Source organism: Ixodes scapularis, unplaced genomic scaffold (assembly GCF_016920785.2).
Source record: "Ixodes scapularis isolate PalLabHiFi unplaced genomic scaffold, ASM1692078v2 PGA_scaffold0__279_contigs__length_252992795, whole genome shotgun sequence".
Classification (NCBI taxonomy): Eukaryota; Metazoa; Arthropoda; class Arachnida; order Ixodida; family Ixodidae; genus Ixodes; species Ixodes scapularis.
In genome coordinates, this window is record NW_024609835.1 from 21,922,047 (window position 1) to 21,942,406 (window position 20,360).

Genomic DNA, 20,360 nt, shown 5'->3' on the forward strand with positions numbered 1-20,360 from the left:
GGCAGAAAATGTTTCAACGCCCAGCGTAAAAATTATTTGACTATTTGACACGTCCGGTCTCGAAGACGTGATAATAAAATTTATGTAATTTTGACACTCTTTGTCAAATCGTTACGTACAGACAAAAGATAAAGGTATGTACAGCTAGCCCTTTTTGTGGGTTCAAAATTTCACGTCAACGTGCCTGCTGAAATGACTTGCAAGAGCGCAGCTTCGCCGTCGTGCGATGTAAGTGCCACGTCCGAAAGGACTCGTTCGGCAGTCGAGCACACTGGTATGCGCTCGCTGCATGAGACATATCCAGCGTTAAGTGGGATCGAAGCTTCTTAGGCATGAGACACAGAAACACGTGACTCCGTCAACACAACAATACCCAGAATACCGTCCACAATCAAACAGTGTAAACTGCTATCAATGGCGGTTACATTTACATGGGGCGTAAAAATAATTCAAATATTATTTTGAAGAAATACGTCATAATAACGGATTCCTTATCCCGACGGGGGCGTCAAGTTATTTAATGACAACTGTTTTCACCGGAAAAAAGACAGCTTGATCTTAAGGAAGAAACGTAGACAGAAAGTATGAGAGATGAGACGAGACGGCTGACTACCAACGCGCTTTAGTGAAACTTCGTCTTCCCTAAGTTCAGGCTGTTTTCTTTTTTTTTTTTTTTTCAAGTATGTACCAACAAGTTCAACACATCGCGGTAACTGTTCTCAATTTAAGAAAACTGATATCACAAAGGTCAAAATAATTTCGAAGATTTTTTTTTATGTTGTTTTTGCTGTAATTTTCACATTGAACGTTGAAATAGCCGCTGCCTTATAATTACTCCATCGCGCGAAAATACGGCTTGAATTAGTGATAAAGCCCCAACAACTTACCTCATCCAAATGTGAGTAATGAAATGAGTCGCGAATAATTCATTCTCAGCGTTGTGACACTCTGTCGCGTTTTAAATATAAACTCTTCTATGTTTTCAAGAAATCCAGTACAGTATGCAAGTAAAAAGAAATCAATATATTCTCCTTGGGTTTAAGACAGCGTAATTAATGATTCCGGGTTGAAAACGACTTCCTTTCCCCCTTAAGAGTTGGTACGACCTAATTGCTGTAAGCCATCTATCTCTTAAAAGTTTTCCAAAGGTCATTTCCAAAGAGGGAGACTTACTTCCGATTTTCAAACGAAGTCAGCAACAAGTAATCTAATGCACGTCTGTGTTCGAGCATGTTTCTGGAAACGATTGAATCGTGATTCAGATGGAAATCGTGTCAATTCCTTGAACTCGTTCATCTGATGAGGAAAATAGAAGATGTTTTCAGAACAATTAGAACCTACACGCTATGCCGGCGTTCAAGAAAAAAAAAAGCAGCAGTCTGTGTTAAATCTTTTCAAACGAGATTGATTTTTGTGGCAATCTTGCTTAAAAGCAGCGTACTTCCGTCAAGTTGAACGATTCGTTCACGTTGCCGCCAAGGTCCACTGACTTGCGGTCATTTTGAACATGCACCTGAAGGTTGCAGGGGTCCCGGTAAGCTTATTAAATTCATTCCGAGGCAAAATTATATAGGCATATCTTTTTTTGCAGCGGATTATTAGAGTAGCGGGAATGTCAATTGCAAACAACCATAACACAAAGTTTTGCTTTCTAATAGTTCCCGACTTTAGTAGCAGGAGTATCGGATATTAACATCAATGATATCTGTCTAGCTGTATGCTATTTCACAATAGAGTGGGAGAATCAATCTCTGCTAATTATTGAACGAGGCCAACCAATCAGAAGATCAGTCGATGCAACGCTGCAGTAACCACGCAGTTTACAGGGTAAAATGACACTCGCACCTTTTGCCATCTAGAGTGCGTGTTCATTTTGGTGTGACACCGCCCGCTTTTCTCATCGGTTGAACTGCACCAAGTAATAGCACTTCTTTTTGCTTTGCGGATACCGCAGAACAGTATACACGAGGGAACTTCACAGTCGCTAACAAATTAAGAAATGCAGGGTGTGCCCCGTGTATCCTATGATCACCCCGGAGTCATATATATTACTCCATAAAGCGATAAACGATTCCAAAGAATGATTAAGTAAGACGAGAGGAAAACGAGCCCCATCCGGTGTTTCTCCAGGTTTCGCAGCTATGCAAGTTTGTAGCTTTAAGCAGCGATAGCTTAAAACGCGGGATGTGGCTTGCTACTTTCTTGCTTTGCCATTCGTTCTTCGCCGTTTTCATCACCTAAGTTTGCTACCATACAGGCTGGAAGATAATAATAAGATGTTCGAGACTGGCAACGCCCTTTGATTCTGAGGTCATTGGTGTGCGTAGTAGGATACCATTAAAACTTCTTGTCTTTGAGAAATGGAACGGGGATGGCAATCAAGAGGTCGGGGTTTATACTTTTCTTATATCTTAACTATTATTTTAATTACCTACAGCTGATTAATGCTCACATGGGATATTTGTAACTTAAACATCTTGGACGGAAATCTATCCGGTTGGGTTGAACTATAAAAGTGAAAGAAACTACTAAAAACAAAATCCTCGAAAAAGTGTCCCAACGTTTCGATATTTGTTTTGGGGGCGCGAATTGCCCAAAATCTAGATAAAAAGAAGACGAGCGCAAGGCGCGAACTCACGCGAGAATAAAATGAAAGAAGCACGGCCAACGATCCCGTTAGGTTCGTGGAGAATCTGTTGAATCGATAGATTTAATCAATGTAAATAGTGTAAATAAATATGTAGGACCTAATTGTGGTCGCTACAGTTTTTTTTAATCCTATATACTACATGTCGGGAAATTCTGAATATCCTTAGCATGGACAATAGGGCTGGGCAAACGGTTATTCTACCGATTAATCGATTAATTTTTTCATCGCGATTAATTTTTTAATAGGTTAGCCGGTTAAATCTGGACTAAAAAAAGAAAGTAAACTCAAACGCTTTCATCACATAGGCATGGACGAGTTCACCTGTATTAAGGGGGAATCTTTAAGTGTAACTTTTACCTACAGTAAACTGGTTGGACGAGATTTGTAACTACAAACAACTGCAGAAGGTTATACGTGACCCGGCCACTTTATCGCAGTGCGAGTGTTCGTTAAGCGCAGCAGACACTGCTGTGAACCATTAAAGGCGGTCTCTCTTGCGGGAGAGTATCAACGAACCTGTTTGCATCTACAGGTGACGTAATATTATTATCACGAATGACAATTGATGAGGCGACGAATGACTGACGGAAACTAAACGTTTCATGGGGCGATCGTGTGCCCAAAACAAAACAGGAAAAGGCTAGCGTCGTAGGCGTCGATGGAGGCGTAACAGCAGGATCAAAAGCGGGGGGGCGAGACTGACCGCGGCTCGCCACGCGGAGTCCCTTGTGTACACGCGTGGGCTTTTGAAACAATCGGCGTAGAAGGTTCGGCGCGTAAAACATTCGGACGGCGAACAAGCAACAGGATCCTCAAATTCACTCAAATGCGGCACCTACAGAAGCAACAAAAAAGGTGCCTCCGCGGCCAGGCATCGCACTTCGGCCCTTCCTGTGGGAGCCAAGCACGATACCCAATAGACCACAAACGCTTTTTTTTTGCTTCGGTTACGGACGCGTTTGTTTAGAGACGCGTGTGGCAATATGATACTGAGTGTCTTTGGGCACATTGAGGTTCATTCAGAATCAAAACTGTGCATTGCGCCGTTTATCGCATGTTCAGCAAAAAAAAAAAAAAAAAAATGTACTTCTAATTTTAGAAAAAAAAAAAAAGAAAAAAAATATATATAAGAAAAGCGGTCCCCGCTTGAAACGTTGGTGAAGTAAAGGCCTTTCCTGCAACTCCCCAACTTTCGTTATATATATATATATATATATAGAGAGAGAGAGAGAGAGAGAGAGAGAGAGAGAGAGGGAGAATGCATGTAAATATGAACAAAAACGAATAATTAATCAATGAAAAAGTGGAGAATAGTCGCGTGAAATATTTAATCGGTGCACTCTCTGGTATACAATCCCTCTAACCCCCCTAACACACAATAAACTGCCAATTCAGTACCCCTCAGAAATGAATCAGGTTGTTTCTCTTTTCTCATATAAATTATCAGTGTCGCGAGTAACTTTTTTATATCAGAAAAGCCACTCTTTCTGTTATATGATACCTATCTTTTTTGTTTCCTAATAATGTTTTAGTACCCTCCGTACGTGATCATTTACGAAGACAATGGAATAAAGAAACTGCATGGAGTCATTGGATCGGCGTTCTCAAACCTCACAACATCGATGAATATCACGTAAGTTCTTTGATTTGTGCACCGTTTACGCGACTGTATGCATTTAGCTTCGGCTGACAGAGAGACTTCTGCTATGCAAATAGCCTTTGTTCTGGGCATTCCAGCCCAAAAATTTACAAACACATCCTGGAATCACTAAGAGCTATATTATGAGCATGCATCTCGAGTTTTCAGTTCTGAAGCTAGGAGCCTGTAATGACCTATGGTAGTTGTGTATCCCTAATATGCATAGCCACCAAAACAAGCATAACATGTACCCAATATTTACCCTATATTTTACATAAGGACTTCATATTTATGATGAACTCGCTCACTGACATTTTATAAAATTACCAATAAATGCACATTAAGTTGTTTACCAAACAAGGAGCCATGTCATAATGCGAGTTCACAGGCCAGTGCGGGAATGCCCCCCAACTTGGACTGCCTTGTAATACTACGATGATGAGGACTAATTCAGGAATGGCAGTAAGTATTTCGAATACGCGTATTTAAAATACCTCTTTTAAAGGGTTTCAATGTTTTGTATCTTGTATTTGCCTTTATATTACATAGCGTATTTTAAATTGTATTTGAAGACTAAAAAAGAAGTATTTCATAGGAAATTGTTATTAAATACCATTTCAAATACAATCACCAACTGGAATTAAAGCAGATGTCGGCACGTTTACCCGGCCAAAGGCCGGCATCTTCTTAGCGACACCTGGTTTTCAGGTAAGTAAATTGCCAGCGCAGCACACTAGAAACGTGGGGTTTTAATTGCACGCATTCAGTAGTATAATAACACAACTACACGCTAGTCTAAGGGTCAACCACATTAAAACTGCCAGATTTAATTCTTGGACCGAGGTCTTCAAAGTGCGCGACTCACCTGTTTTACACTCCCCTTAATTTCTTTACTGCCAAGCACAAATGGGTGATCAATAGTCACGTGGTCCTCATCTCTTGCAAACAGATTCTTTTTTTGTACTTGAGTTTATGATAAAAAAAGCATATTTTTCCGACCTTCAGAGACTTGTTCCTGCACAAGGATCATTCGACCTTCTCTCCTAATCAATGCCAAAATATATTGTCGTTATATTTGCGATTTACATTTATACATTTTTTTTATCGTAGAATGCGGACTATATTTATTATTGTGGCATTGGACTCTTTTAAGGGGTTCGCATAAAGATCAAAGATAAGCTATGGGAAACAAATGTATCTACAAAAGTATTTTAAGGGGATTCAATGATTACTCTTGCATTTTTAATTTGTATTCAAATACTTTTTTATAACAATTCCACTTGTAATAAATATATTTGTTCAAAAAAGCTTGTATTTATATTTGGACACATTGCAAGTATTTTGCCCGTCTCTAATCTGAATGAACCAGCGTGAGTTCACAGAGTAAGTGCCCCATAAATCCCATGAATAGAGAGAGTCCAATGTGGCGCCGAAGTGGGCCCCGATAGGTACCGTAAGGAGGGATCAAGTGGACTGCCAGGGTAGCCCCGCGAGGATCCCATAAGGGAGTTTCCAACGGGCCATCTGGCTGCGCCCAATTTCGTCGCCTATGAAGTCAAGTTGCAAATCCCATTGGAACGACCCTTTCATAAACAGCCCATGTGAGGCCTATAAGAGCCACCCTATCAGGGCCCACTTCAACCTGCTTAAAAACGTACGAGAATAACAAGTATTTGCTCGAAGTAAGAACGCCGTTTCTTTTTGAAAGCTGTTCCGGTCCTAGTCACTTACATGGGAACACGTTTTCCGACTTCTTCAGGCACGAGGTTCTGTTTCCGACAGACAGTCAATATGGAGATATCGCCCCAGACGGATCCATACATGGGTCCCTCATGATGATCAACAAAGAAGTAGGTTGACAATCGTTACATTTCAAACACTTCTTCGATATTTGCCACGTAGAAATAAAAAAAAATATACAGATTTTTTTGTTGTTGTTTATCTTTCTTTTCCTCGCGATTGAAAAATAAACGGGTTTAACGCTTTGAATGGTTCCAAAACACAACCGGACGGAAGGAAGATAAAACTAATACAAATTATGTAGCTTATCCCCAGAATCTCTGAACTTCTATTGCTTGCCATTTATGACATGTGACGCTCCAATTGTATTCACTGACGAAATGAAAACGGTAGGGTGTCTCTTGAACGGCCGACCTCCAGCCCGCGCTTTATGACTCCGCCGAGCTTTGACTGCACATGCGCTCTTGGTGCACGAGACGCTGAATCGTTGTCCAAGGTAGGAAGATCGCGCTGGTGAGGGAAATCGAAAGCTCCTCACTGTCGTTTTCATCTTCTCAAAGGCAATGGTCATACAAAATTTAAAGATGTAAAAAAAATGGTTAGGAAGCATGGTTTCAAGCGCAAAAAAAACAACTGACACCAGGAAGAACACAGACACAGAAGCGCCTTACACCATGCTTCCTAACGTTCTCCAATTAGCCAAATATAAGGTCTACTACAGTAAAAAGAACTGTGTTTTTACTTCCTCGTCCTTTACATTGCCGTCTGCTTTCCTCCTCGTGCCCTTTTGCTGTTGCTGTTTTTTTTTTTTTTTTATTTCTGAGTTCTTTCGGAGACTTTGTACCCAAGCACATCATTTCGGAGCCGCCGTTTGGATATTCAGACTTTCTTAATATCTCAATGTCTTGATAACCACAGAGGCTCCAGAAAAGGCAGGCTCGTACCATTTGACTTGTTCGAACTGAAGTCATTTTGCAAGGTTGGATTTTTGGGACTAGACATTGGTACCGTGTCGTTATTCCTGCTTGGAGTTATTCGGTAATAATCTTCTCTTATTTTCACCTTGTGCCAGCAATTTGTTTGATCTAAATTAAGCAATGGTTATTTCAATCTCATAAATGCGAAAAAAATGTAACTAAGCAATTGGATTTTTTTTTTTTGCGTTGATTAATTATCTTATTATCCTGTCTCCCATTTTTCAGCTGGCGGATGTAGCAATTGGTCCCTTCAACCTGGAATACATTCAGTGGAAGGTTTTTCCTACTGCCACCCAACTTACCTACGACAATTTCCAACTGATAAGTGGCATGAAGGACCCCTTTGTGTCCGACTCGGGTGCTTTTATTAACATATTTGACAAACAGGTGACTACACATCTATTTATTTGCATCTATACCTGCTCCGCCGTTAGTCAGGGAATACATAAGTGCAGACGTAAAAAATACATGCGCAAAACAAGCAAAAGAAGATTGTTTACTTACTTTAGATCGTATTTCTTTAATATAGCCTAGAGACGAGCATCATCGACAAAAGTAATGACTTTTTTTAGTATATTTCAATCTCGGATATATGATTTTAAAAAAAAGCGAGGAGGAAAAAAAAGGTAGCTATGATAAAGATATGTTTCTATTTTGTTTTAAAATAACCCGACCTTGAAGACGTAAAATGTGGAGGCAGGATGCAAAAGGCCTCTTTCAACCTTAAGAACGTTCTACTTTGTTAAAATATATTTCAACCCAATATGTCCTTTATCTCAGTGCATCTTGTAGATGGGTGGCGGTCACGTATTACAAACCTTAGCGCTTGATTTCGAATTCGCTCAATCTTATAACCCAAATAACAAAAGCATATGCTAAAATTACTCCAACGAATGAGAAACACGATGTTTGTTTTACACTGCGGGACGTATTTCTCAAATTTCTCCGTATAACATGCATTTTACTGGCCTTGTCTACAGCGTTATCTACGTAACCGTTACATTTCAAAATGGATAGAAAAGCATTTGCGAGATACTAATACCCTTCTACACGTTCAAGTATACAATAATTTTGTTCACTCGTTTTTCCTCAGTTACATCATAAAAAATGTATATTTACACTTCTTTCTATTTAATGTAATTTTTGAATTAGCGCACCATAAAGAATAGCGTTCAGAGTTCTCGATAAAATATGCTCATGCGAGCACTCTTGCCAGACGTGTCTGCAGATATACTTGTTCATGGTGAACTCTGAGCGCCATTCAGTTGATCTTTAGTCACCTAAACCAATAAGATGGGAGAACTGTATAATAGCCATATGGTCTACATGTCGAATAAGTTTAGAACCTGTACGAGATATAGGCCTTTAAAAACATCAAATACGTGAAAACGATTTCGTGCGTGTAGATTAAACACCATTTAGCAGCCCAATCAAATTTCAAATGTAGTTTTTTTTTTTAGTAGGTTATTGGTTATGTGTTCGTTTTTATCGCCCATACCGCCTCACTGAAGGTTACTTAAATAAAAAAAAATGTGTCGTGGTTTTTTAGTGGCACTAAACAAGCAACATCATTCTCCCCAATTGAGCGCACCGAACTTGAGCAAGCGCAGTTTCAGATGGTATTTATTAAGAACAAGAATGGTCGGCAGAAACCTTGTAGTACACGTTTCGTTTTTAGGTGACTTAAATACGCCTGTTTTAAGAACAGTTAGAGGGTCTTCGGAACGAACTTCTTTAAAGTACCGTCTAAGCAGAGCACGCCGATGGGCACGCGCACAGTTCAGATCGCGAACGGATTCGCCAATTCTTTAAACTAGTTCGTTCACGAGGTATTTCAAGTGCCCATAGTATAAGTCAACTACGTGTACGGCCAAAACCGTTTCTTGCTGAATAGTAGGTTTACAAAAATGTGTATGATGTTTAGAATGCCTCTGCTGTTCAGAGTCAATTGTTGTCAATTCAGTAATCACATTTAACGAAGTCGTCATTCGTAAACCATGTATTAAAAAACGTTTTCACGAACTTTTAAAAATATGTCAGTGTATACTGCCCCATGATGCACTGGAATCATTTGTCATTCTTAATAAGTGGAAAAAAAAAAGAGGAGCCGGTTTCATTCCGGTGTGGTAATTGGCGCAAAGAGAGGTGAACGCACCATTGCCTTCGAAGCTAAATTACCATCGGAACCAAATACCGATCCCTTATTTTATGGGTTGAACGGATTAGAGGAACGCCAGTAGTTAGTACCCTGAGAGCATCGAAAAGCCACATACCTGCACGAACATCTGAAGGCTTCTCCACGCTTTTGCGTTGGACCACGACCTTGAGCCTTGCAACCACATGTCACAATTTCTGACGAAAGGACACGCATTGGACGCGCCATCTATTGGGTATCCTAGGAAAGCGTTTAGTCTGCGTATATTTCCTAATGGTTTATGAGTAATTATTTTTTATGTTCGCTCGAAATAATTCTGACAACGTTATAAAGGAGCATTCCTCGTAGATAGTGCCTAGAACTGACCTCACTAAAGCTGCAAAACCTTCAGTATAAGGCTATAAGCCATGCGGAGATCGGAATCGTTCAAGGGTTACCTGACAGATGGCGCCTGTGTGCCGGCTTTTTTTCTTCTGGCAAGAAAGTTAAGCCAAAGATCTTGTCTAAATAGGCATTAAAGGGATAATAAAGTGCAGCGTGAAATCGTTATCATATGACCCTAGCCCAACCTATGTGCCCTGAGCGTCTGAAAAAAAAGAGAAACGACATTACAATCTAATGTCCCTTTTTTCCTACTAAAAAAACACAACCAGGCATCCCGACACACCCCTTTTTATAGATGCATCCTATATCTCATAAAAGGGGCGTTCCACGGTGTTTGGTCATGTTTTTAATAGAAAAAGAAAAGTTACACATGATTCTAGTTTAGTGCTTTTTTATATGCTTAGGGCACATTGATTGAGTTTGCCCGTAAAAAGACATGTTTAAAATTCAGTTTAATGTCCTTTTAAGAGTGCGGAACTTCTTCTGGTGTTACTCATTGCCTCTCGCGCTTCTCGGAATGCCGCGTCCGAATGGCGACCACGGGGACGACAGTCCTGGATCCTGTTCCTGATCTCCCTGACGAGTCTCATCGTGCTCTCTACGGCCTTTTACCGGATTGCTGGGAGGCAGAGGAAGACGAGTCTTTTCTACGACACGTCTAAGTACTTTTACGCATACATCGAAGTACTTTTTTTCGAAGGTAAGCCATTTGCAAGCGATATACGCTCATATGTCAACATCTATAATTGTTTTTGAGTTGGGAGACTCTTGTAGATGAAATAGGAGTGTGGTAACTGACCAGGAAGTAAAAGTTTGACAAATAGGTGTGCGCGCTTTGTTACGAGGCATGTGCACGGAATACGGGCCCACAATACCACTCATCACTTGCTTTGGCTAAACTCACTAAATAAAAAAAAAATATAGCGGTGTTCCGAGCGCTTCGGGTGGCAGTCTGCCTCTACGAGCTTCGTACAACGTAGAAATGACTTAAAGAAAAAAAAAAAAAACTCCGAGAAATCTTTTAGTCATCAAATCAAATCAAATCAAATCAAATCATGTTTTATTTGTTGTCACATCTCGTTACATGAAAACAGGGGACTTGGGACAAAAAGCTGCTGAGTAGCAGCTTGACGAAGGTCCCAGCCCCCGTGCAGTTCGCAACAGCAAAAAGGTAAATAAAAACAAAACACACACACACAAAAAACAACTAAATATTACATAAATGTAGACACATCTTATAAAAATGTTTTGTGTAGTAAGCACTTTAGTCAAAAACAACAAAGAAAAAAACACAATACCCGGCAATAAACCACAAGAGCGGTCAGCAAATACACAAAGAAAGCAAACAGGAAAAAAAACAACGCCAGTATTCAAAACGTCATACAGAAAAAAAAAAATTTACTAACCCTTTATGTGAAAGTGCCTCTAAATTTATACTCTTTTTGTACAGAGTGTTTAGTATGGTGGACACATTACAATGAAGCGTCTGATCAAGGTGATTTGTGCGGGATGGACGGATTACCCAGGGCTGACTCGACGTCCCCGCGAAAAAACGGCAGCTATAGTTTTAGGCTTCCTGAAAGTTCCATTTCAGATACGTTTTTATATTTTGCTTCCAAAACGTTCAAATTATTCCTAACCGCCACAACAGCAGCAAAAAAAAAAAAAAAAGGTATCGTGTTTATCAGTTAATGCCACCGACCCTATAGAACTTTGCCTAACATGTCACCCCGGTGGAAAAATGTCGAGTCACTGAGCTGTGGGCGCATGTGCAGGGTCTGATATACCGCACAGCAGAGCAAAGGCGCATGCTCAGAAGGCGCTCCACAGCTCAGCAGACAAAAATGGCAGCGCGCAGAAGTCGATTTTTGCAAAGGTCTATAGCGCGACAGTATTTCGGTCCCCTGTAGATTTCGGGTACTACGCTCATTTCTTCCTCGGCGAAACACAACAACCGGGCCAGATTCTTTTTTTTCTTTCCGGAAACCGATAATTGTAATAGGTTTATGAGGGCAGAAAACGAATGTTTGCCGAACAAAAATAAACAAAAAGAATACCTGAAGTGCGCAAGGGTCCGTTTCGAATGGGCGGTAGTGAGGTTGTTGGCAAAAATACGCTCCAGTGAATGACGAGTCAGCGTTCGGCGAAGGTACGGATCCCATCACAACTTCAGTGCCCAAGAAATGTCGACCTCCAATATTGTAGGACGTCCCTTTAAAAAAGGTATTTTGCCTCACTCAATCGCAGCCACGAAGGTGAAGTTCGTGCCGCAGGCCAATCGCATCCTGCTGGCCGTGTGGCTGATCGCCTGCCTCATCCTGATTAACCTGTTCAACGGAGAGGTGAAGGCCAACCTCCTGGTCAAGTCGGACACGGAGCGCATCAACACGGCCGAGGACGTCCTGCGCCACCCCAAGCTACTGCCTCTCACCATGAAGAACTCGCCGCTCACAACGGCGCTTCAGGTCAGGTATCGCTAAACATGGCGGGCCTAAGTACAGAGCGCGCGAGGACTTCAGGGCACCGAACTCTGGTTGGAATGATTATTGAGCAGACCGAAAGCCCAACAAGCCTTTCTCTCTACTTACTGTTAGAAAGCCGAACGCCGGCAGCCTATGTTCCGCGTTCGGTTTTGAAAAGTGGGTAGAGAGAAAGGTAGGTTGCTTTCATCTCCTCCTCTTCCTCAGTCTCTGCCCGTATAGCCAAACTTCATAAGATATACTCAGTTAATCTCTTAATAGGCCCCAAGTTCGCAAAATCAGAGAAACGCAATTGAAATCTAAATGATGCCGCTCTTTTCGAGGCGTAAAAAAGTGTTGTGTACTTACTTTACGTGAAAAAAATGTGGATACTGAAAACCGAAACAAGTAGAAGATGGTTTAGACAACTTAAAATAAATTCCCCCCCCCCCCCCCCCCCTGTCCAGCAACGCCACAACTTGAAGGACTGCGCAGAGGATAATGGCTCAAGTACACGGCTTTCTGGATCGCAGAGAGTACTACAAATATGCATTTAAGTCATTTTCCGACTATATTGGGGCCATAAAACACCATAAAACCCAAAATCACATATGAAATAAATTTGACATTGTTTGACCTGCATTAGAACTTTGTATCGCAGTCTCACCGCAAAACGCAGAAAACCTTTTCAGTTCTGCCTCAGGTGATAGTTGCTACCGTAGAATTACAGCCGGTTTTGACTACCCTCCGTTTCGCTTTTATTTACACTGACAGTTGTGACGTGGTGTTCTCCAAGACCAAAGCGGAGATAGCCTTTCGCACCCCTCAACTGCCCGACTCGCTTTTCGATGGCGCCAGATCTCGAGCATGGAGTCCGTGCGGAGGTTGTGGGACCGTATGGCTGCAATGGGCGGCGCCATTCCGGTTCCGGAGGTCTTCACCGCCAAGTCGCTGCAGATGGTGCAGCAGCGCAAGGCCGTCATAGCCACGGACATGATGACCGGGCGCGTCCAGTCGTCGCTCTTCTGCCCCGTATTGGACGGCTTCTTCTACGTGGGCACACAGTCCATCACCAACCTGCGTTCCGTCTGGTACTACCGGAAGCGGATAGACCCCGACCTCGTGAAGGCAATAAACAAAAGGTTGGAATTAGACAATCTTTGAATCAATGCGTGATAGGTGTTTGCTGCAGCCCGTGTTTTGCAATGGAGAGTAACAAATAATTTATTTCGAATACCGCCAACCTTAAAGGGCAACTCGGCCAAAACTCAAAATGAAATAAATTACTGATATCGATGTAGTGACACAAAATACGACCCCAGCCAAAATATCACGTCCGTCGGACGCCGCATTCTCAGCTAACGCCGCGAGCCGCTACTCCTTAGTGGGCGACCAGCGGGTTGCCGATCGCTAAAGCAACATTGGACAGTGACGTCCGTATCGTTCTCTTTTTTTCCTCCGGTCCGGGCGTCGCGCGGAGTGCGCTTCTTTGAGCCGCTACCACCGCTAGTTCGGCTCGTGGATGGCGTGTTTAGTCGTTGCTTTTATCTATAGCCCGTGTAGCTTCGGTATAGTCTTTTGTTTATTTGCCTTGTGAATACCCCAAGACTTGTTTTAGCAAGCAACTCGGTGCGCCCAAGACTGCCCAGCTGTTCCTCGAAAGAAGCCGAGTGCAACTTGTAGCGCTGTGGGCTGCTCAAACAACCCGCTGCGCAACACGGAGGTGCTTTTTCACAAGTTTCCAACGGACCGGAAATTGGAGAAGGTTGGAGTAATGTTTCTTGCCTATCGTGGTGTGCTGCGCTGGCTGGAGGGTGGCTTCTTTCCGGTGGCTCCAGTGACGCTCACGACTCGTTGATTGAGTAAATAAATATATATTTACAAATGACGAACAACTCTTTACAAAACAAAACAGGAACGCGTCGCGCTGCTGATGCCGCTCGCGGCAACCCAACGCCAACAATGGCGCCTCGGCGCCAAGTTCCTTGCCGCGCACGGCAAGGCCTCTGTCTCGCGAGACAGAATACGCGGAGCCCTCGGGACCGCGGGAAAATAACGTCTTGCTCCGCGCACGGGCTCGTTCAGACTCAACTTCTCCAAAAAGGCGCGCCGACATCCCGAATGGAAGCCGGACATCCCTCTCTCCCCGGAGTCGCCGACATGCCCTGACAAAGTCGCTTCCACAATTACCTCGGCAACAAGGGCGACCACGAGCGAACAGAGGTTTGTTTACTTCCCACGCGGGGAAATCTGCTTCCACTTTCGGGAGGGAGCTGGCCTCCGCTTGCCGCCAAAGGGAAAGACAAGACATCGGGCGCCTCCGAAGGACGCTTCGGGTGACCGCGCCGCCAATTCCCCGAGCTCTTTCGGCTAAGCCCTTTCGGCCATCCCTACACGTCCCCCCGAAAACTGCGCTAGGACTTCTGGACTAGCCAGCAGTTACAAAAACAGGATGGCCGAAAACCCAACAAGAACACAAAAACAACCAGCTTAAACTGAAGCGAAAAATAAGAACAACAAAACACATGGCTGGAAATAACCAAGCCAGGCACCTCTAGCACCAATTGCTATATAAAACTGAGGGAAAAAAAAAAAGGACAACACTTCTACTACACTCCGTTTCTCAGCCGGCCTCTGAGGACATGGATCCCTCGCAACAACGACACCTCTGGTGCCGCAAGAGCTTCCGCAACCAAAAGACAAAAACATCAATAAATCACGGAAAACCAACAATCAAAGGAAAACTGAAAACGCTTGGTGAACACTGAACAACGCTGAATCGTTCGATTACACAAAATAAAACACAGCCACGCTCCTCTAGCACGACTTGCTAAATAAAGATTAAAACAGGGAGAACACTTATTTCTGCTTGTGGAGACAAAACCTTGATCACCCACTCCGCTAGACTTTGCGGACCTGTCTTGCTCGCACCAGCGACACCAAGAACGCTGCAAGCGTTGCCGTAAACAAAAAGACAACAAAACTCGAAAAGCTCGGCAAACGCTACACAGTAAGTGTGAGTTCAATGGCACCTCGCAAGGGCCACGGCAGTGATCGCTTCCCCACATGCACGCCCGCAGACACCACGTGTATGAGCGCGACAAAGCGCTCTCTTTCCGCCATACAATCACCCCTTACACGGGCACCTGTGTCGAGTGTCGTGAGGACAGAGTCGCTCGCCAGAGCTTCATTAGGCCCCCGAAGGCGCGCTCGGCTCGGTCTCCTCCGGGAACCGTGTTCGGTACTCGCTTCGCAGTCGGTTCGGTCAGAGGAAGGACCAACACTGCGCCCATGGCGCGCCATCGCCGTCCCCGCTCCAACAATGTCGCCCCACGGCGATTCGTGCTCCTGCACGTGTACCGCCCCGCGCCGCCCACTTGGTGGCACCCACGGTGTCACACCCTCACCGCAACGCCCGTCGTGGGGACATCGAAGTCCAATCTGAACGACTGCAGTAGCCTCCCTCGCGACATCAGCATCCACCAGCCTCCACAGTGCCGGGACCGACCCCTGACTCTCCGGGAGCTCCTCCCCTCCAGCTGCCCGGACGCAGGAAGACCCTCGTTCGCAAGCGGCCCGATCGGCCTCCGACCCCACGGCAGTCTCCAGACCCTGTATGGCACGATCGGCCTCGGAACCCACGGCAGTGTCCGGTTCCTGGACAGCGCGATTGGCCTCGGAACCCACGGCGGCCCCCGGTTTCTGTATGGCGCGATCGGCCTCAGACCACACAGCAGTGTCCGGTTCCTGGACAGCGCAATTGGCCTCGGACCCCACGGCGGCCCCCGGTTTCTGTATGGCGCGATCGGCCTCGAACCCGAGAGTGTTCGCTTCCTGGAGAGCGCGATCTGCGTCAGACCCCCCGGCAGTCTCCGGTCCCAGCACGGCATGACCGGCCTCGGACTCCAAGGTAGTCTGCGGTACCGGTACGGCTCGATCGGCTTCAAAGCCCACTTCTTGGAGAGCGCGATCGGCGTTGGACCCCACCGCAGTGTCCGGTTCCTGAACGACACGATCGGCCCCGGACCGAGCCTCGGGCGCCGTGTCTTCCGCTGCCCGAGGCTGTGTCTCTTCACGGCGCTGCCCTAGGAGCCGCGCTCTCGCCCTCCGCTCCTCCGCCCGGAGTTCTGCGGCTTGAACCTGCCGCTCTAGCTCCTTTGTCTTTTCCCTCGCGAGGGCTAACCGAACGCTAAACGGAACTGCTTCCCTACGCCACCCCTCGTCGCCTCCATCACTAGGGCTCCCCCTCCTACGCAAGCTACACTTCGTCATGCAGCTAAGCGCGCGGGTGTCAGCCGGCGACGAAAGGGAAAGCGACCACGTACCTGGCGATGCTGTAGAGCCCATGAAAGTCGCTGACGCCGCCGAACTCGTGAGTCCCCGGCGTCGATCACCGCACGCAGAGTCCGTTCCGTGAGACCCGGCTGCCGCCGCTCAAGGCCTCCGGTGTCGCCAAGCTGCTTTTGGACAGTTGCTCCTTGTCTCGGCTGGTCCTGGGCTCCTGCCGATGGAAACCGCCACAATCCGCGCCAGCACTGGCCTCGTCGTCTTCCTGGCACACGATGTCGTTGAAGTGGCCGACGACGTCCACGATCCTGTCGACTGCGCCAGTAATGTTTCTTGCCTATCGTGGTGTGCTGCGCTGGCTGGAGGGTGGCTTCTTTCCGGTGGCTCCAGTGACGCTCACGACTCGTTGATTGAGTAAATAAATATATATTTACAAATGACGAACAACTCTTTACAAAACAAAACAGGAAAGCGTCGCGCTGCTGATGCCGCTCGCGGCAACCCAACGCCAACAATGGTGCCTCGGCGCCAAGTTCCTTGCCGCGCACGGCAAGGCCTCTGTCTCGCTAGACAGAATACGCGGAGCCCTCGGGACCGCGGGAGAATAACGTCTTGCTCCGCGCACGGGCTCGTTCAGACTCAACTTCTCCAAAAAGGCGCGCCGACATCCCGAAGGGAAGCCGGCCATCCCTCTCTCCCCGGAGTCGCCGACATGCCCTGACAAAGTCGCTTCCCCAATTACCTCGGCGGCAAGGGCGACCACCCGAGAACAGAGGTTTGTTTACTTCCCACGCGGGGAAATCTGCTTCCACTTTCGGGAGGGAACGACAAGACATCGGGCGCCTCCGAAGGATGCTTCGGGTGATCGCGCCGCCAATTCCCCGAGCTCTTTCGGCTAGCCCCTTCGGCCATCCCTACAGTGTGGGTGAACGCTGTTCGACGAGTGGACTTTGGACTTCGGCTTTTACGCGCGCGAGGAAAAAAGAACGAAAAAACTGACGTGTACAGTCCAGCACACGTGTGTTCGGGCGCTGCGGCCCCCGCCAGAAAGCCTCAAAGCTTCGTGTCTGGGACTGACCAGCAGCACGAAAGCGAGAGGGCCCCCTGTACTGTACGTCACTGGCAGCGCGGCGTAGAGCAACTCCGCTCCATCCACGGAGCCCCGATGACAATTTAGGCATAGCGACGAGTACGGCAGCGAACGAGTTCCCTCGTTTTCCAGTCGCTAGCTTTTGGGTATACAACCGACGAGTACGGCATAACGCACGCACGGCGGCCGCCGCCGAGTATGGCACTGCACGAGTTCACGGGTTCTTCAATCACTAGCTTTTTGGGTATACGCACTAACTCTGGCTACATAGGCTGGACAACTACCACGTATACAGAATTAAAACAAAACCAGCTTACCTCCTATCTGTAGACAGCTAGCGCAACAGAGGTAGGTGCCGCTCGGTCTGCGTACTCGTTTATCAAGAACGATCTTGACGTCACCTTCACATAGCAGCCGATTCCCAGTGTTGCCGGGGCCTCGAGCGGCTAGTTTCGGTTTTGTTGGCCGCGCCCCAAGCAAAACTTTGAGGCGTGGATATCTTTAAAACTACGCACAATAAGGAGAAAAAATTGCACCTTGCTATTCAGAGACGCTGACTGCACTGAAAAGAGTCATAATCCCAAAATCGAAAGTATGGACCGGAGCTGCCCTTTAAGTATACTATGGCTGGAGAAGGTGCGAACAAAAAAATTCAACTGCACCACTTTCTTCGTCCTTGGCCAACTTCTTAGAATAGAGAAAATTTCACAAAAGCACTGATTAATTATCTTACTATGTACTACTCGCTTCTTTAAAATACTCTAAGCTTTAGCGTAAATACTGATTTTGTTTATACTTCTTTTCTTTAGGTTTCTTCCTACATTGCTTTGTTTTCTTTTTTAAGGATGTAGCAAATCACCTCTGAATGCAGGTTGATAGTGTTTGTAGATAATCAATTATTCTTTTCTCGACTGCTTAAACAAAAATATAAGGGGAAAGAGAGTCGCGTAGAATAGCCCCAGTTATATAATTCCATTTGCAAAACCGTGCCCACCGAGAGTACCGACTGAATTTACATAAATAATGCGTTAGACCAGCTCACTGCTATTTTGTTTGCAGAAAACACTAAAGTCACTGATATGATTAGCAAGGTGATGTTTCAGGATGTACCCGTAACACCAAACTTTCTTTAGTGATTTCACCCAGAGAGAGAGAAGAATGGCCAAGTAGTTTGACCAGCAAACACCAGGCACCCTTTTGCCACCGACATCAGTTAACAAATATAATACGATACGGTCCGTTTTTTCCCTTCTTTTATTGGCTTTATTAATTACAAAAATACTATACTTACTGACGGCCTAACAAGCGGCGCCCCGTGGCTTATTATGCTCTCGCTTCTTGCTTCGTGGTAAGGTCTTCGGCGTTCTTATGCGGAGCGCCAGTTTGTCTGCTTCTTTTGCAGTGGTTATGATGACGTCAGAACGCAGAGCTCTGGTTCACTCTGATTGGAGGATAATGAGTAGACCTCAAGGCAGATTGCTTTGAGGTCTGCCTACTCTCTTTCAATCAGAGCCAGTCAGAGCTCGGTGTCTATCTGACGTCACCACAACCCCCCCCCCCCCCCCCCCCCCCCCGGAGAAGAAGCAGACGAACTGGCGCTCCGCATTTGCTTGTGCGACGGTCTCATTGGCAATTGAATTCTGCTCACCTGAGTTTCTTTTTTTTTTCTTACTTTTTTAAGGGTCTTGTGGCTCTTTGAGTCCGGCGTGCCCTTCATGCGGAACCAAGACCTCTACCCCAAGGGATCCCTCTGCTTCCTCGACACGTCCAAGCAAGACCGGAGCGGCTCCTTCCAGCCGCTTACCGCCCAGGACATGCGCGCTGTCTTTATGCTCAGCGGCTATTTGATGGCCATGGCCTGCGTTTTTCTCCTTGTTGAGCTCATCGCTCACGGGATGTCCCACTGCGCTGGCTGCCTTGCGTGAGGAAGACGTGTGTAACGGCTGGAACACATCAGCGAAAAACCAACCTAATATTGCTCGTATAGCACGGAATTTAAAGAAAAATACTTCCATGCCTTCTTCTTTTTTTTTTATCACGCGTGGGTATATCGTGTACAAAAGTCACAATTATTTTTTTTGGATCATATTCGTCTTTCAGAATGGTGAAATATATTCTCGTGTTTGTTTAGCAAGAAAACATATTTATGGAGAGAGAATCCTACAAAATAAAGTCAAACAATCAACAATACAGTAACATCTCGAGATGTACCTAGCCCACCTAAAATTGAGTGTATATTGGGTGAAAATAAAAAAAAAGGTAGAAAAATGCTCTTCTTAGATTAAGTCACATTAAAAACTTGCTGTTCTGCTATTCCCGTTTGTTTTTATTTGTACCTATGTTAGAGTTTAAAATGTTTAATACTTTGCGGAAGGTTCGCTTTAAAGCTACAAAGGCACAGAAACATTCCGTCATGCACTTGAACACCAATCATTAAGCTTTGTCCACTCGGGGTACTGAATGGAAACGGCGATTGGCAACATGCTCCAGTGGTTATTCTGTCTGAGCGGTAAACGAAGCATACCCTTCTTTTTCCACCGAAGGTGCATTACGATTAAAGGGTCCCCGAGGAGGTTTAAGAGATCGCCTGGATATGGTGAAAACTCACTCTGCTGGCTCTAAGCATCCTAGAAATTCCTTCATCACGACAAAACGCGGCCAATTTCTATATCGAAAAAGCAATCAAAGATCCCAACACAACGAGGTCATCTCAGGCGGTGGGAGGAGCATGTTCGGAAACCTGGACCACTGTCAGCCATTACCAACCGAAGGATCCTCGTGTTTCCGACCGGTGGACCCGCGAAGTCATATCTCGAATGAGCGCGCCACGTCGCCCGATCAGTCCGGACACCCGGGCTTAGCGAGTTTTTAGAGCGCAGCTCTTAGGCGCCCATTTCCGCCTTGAGCGACGTCGCGGTCGGCGTCGGCGTAACGCCCGGAGCATTATGGGACGCGTGACGTCACTGGTGACGTTATCAG

The 20,360-nt window shown here is 45.6% G+C and overlaps 1 protein-coding gene across 1 annotated transcript; it reads left to right on the top strand.

Annotated features, from left to right (window-relative positions):
* The first annotated feature begins 1,507 nt into the window (after positions 1-1,507).
* Positions 1,508-19,306, top strand: LOC115331272. Its single transcript, XM_040503112.2, has 5 exons — positions 1,508-1,534; positions 10,014-10,245; positions 11,793-12,010; positions 12,863-13,146; positions 19,063-19,306. The coding sequence occupies exons 1-5, from the start codon at positions 1,508-1,510 to the stop codon at positions 19,304-19,306; spliced, it is 1,005 nt and encodes a 334-aa protein (XP_040359046.1).
* The last annotated feature ends 1,054 nt before the right edge of the window (positions 19,307-20,360 follow it).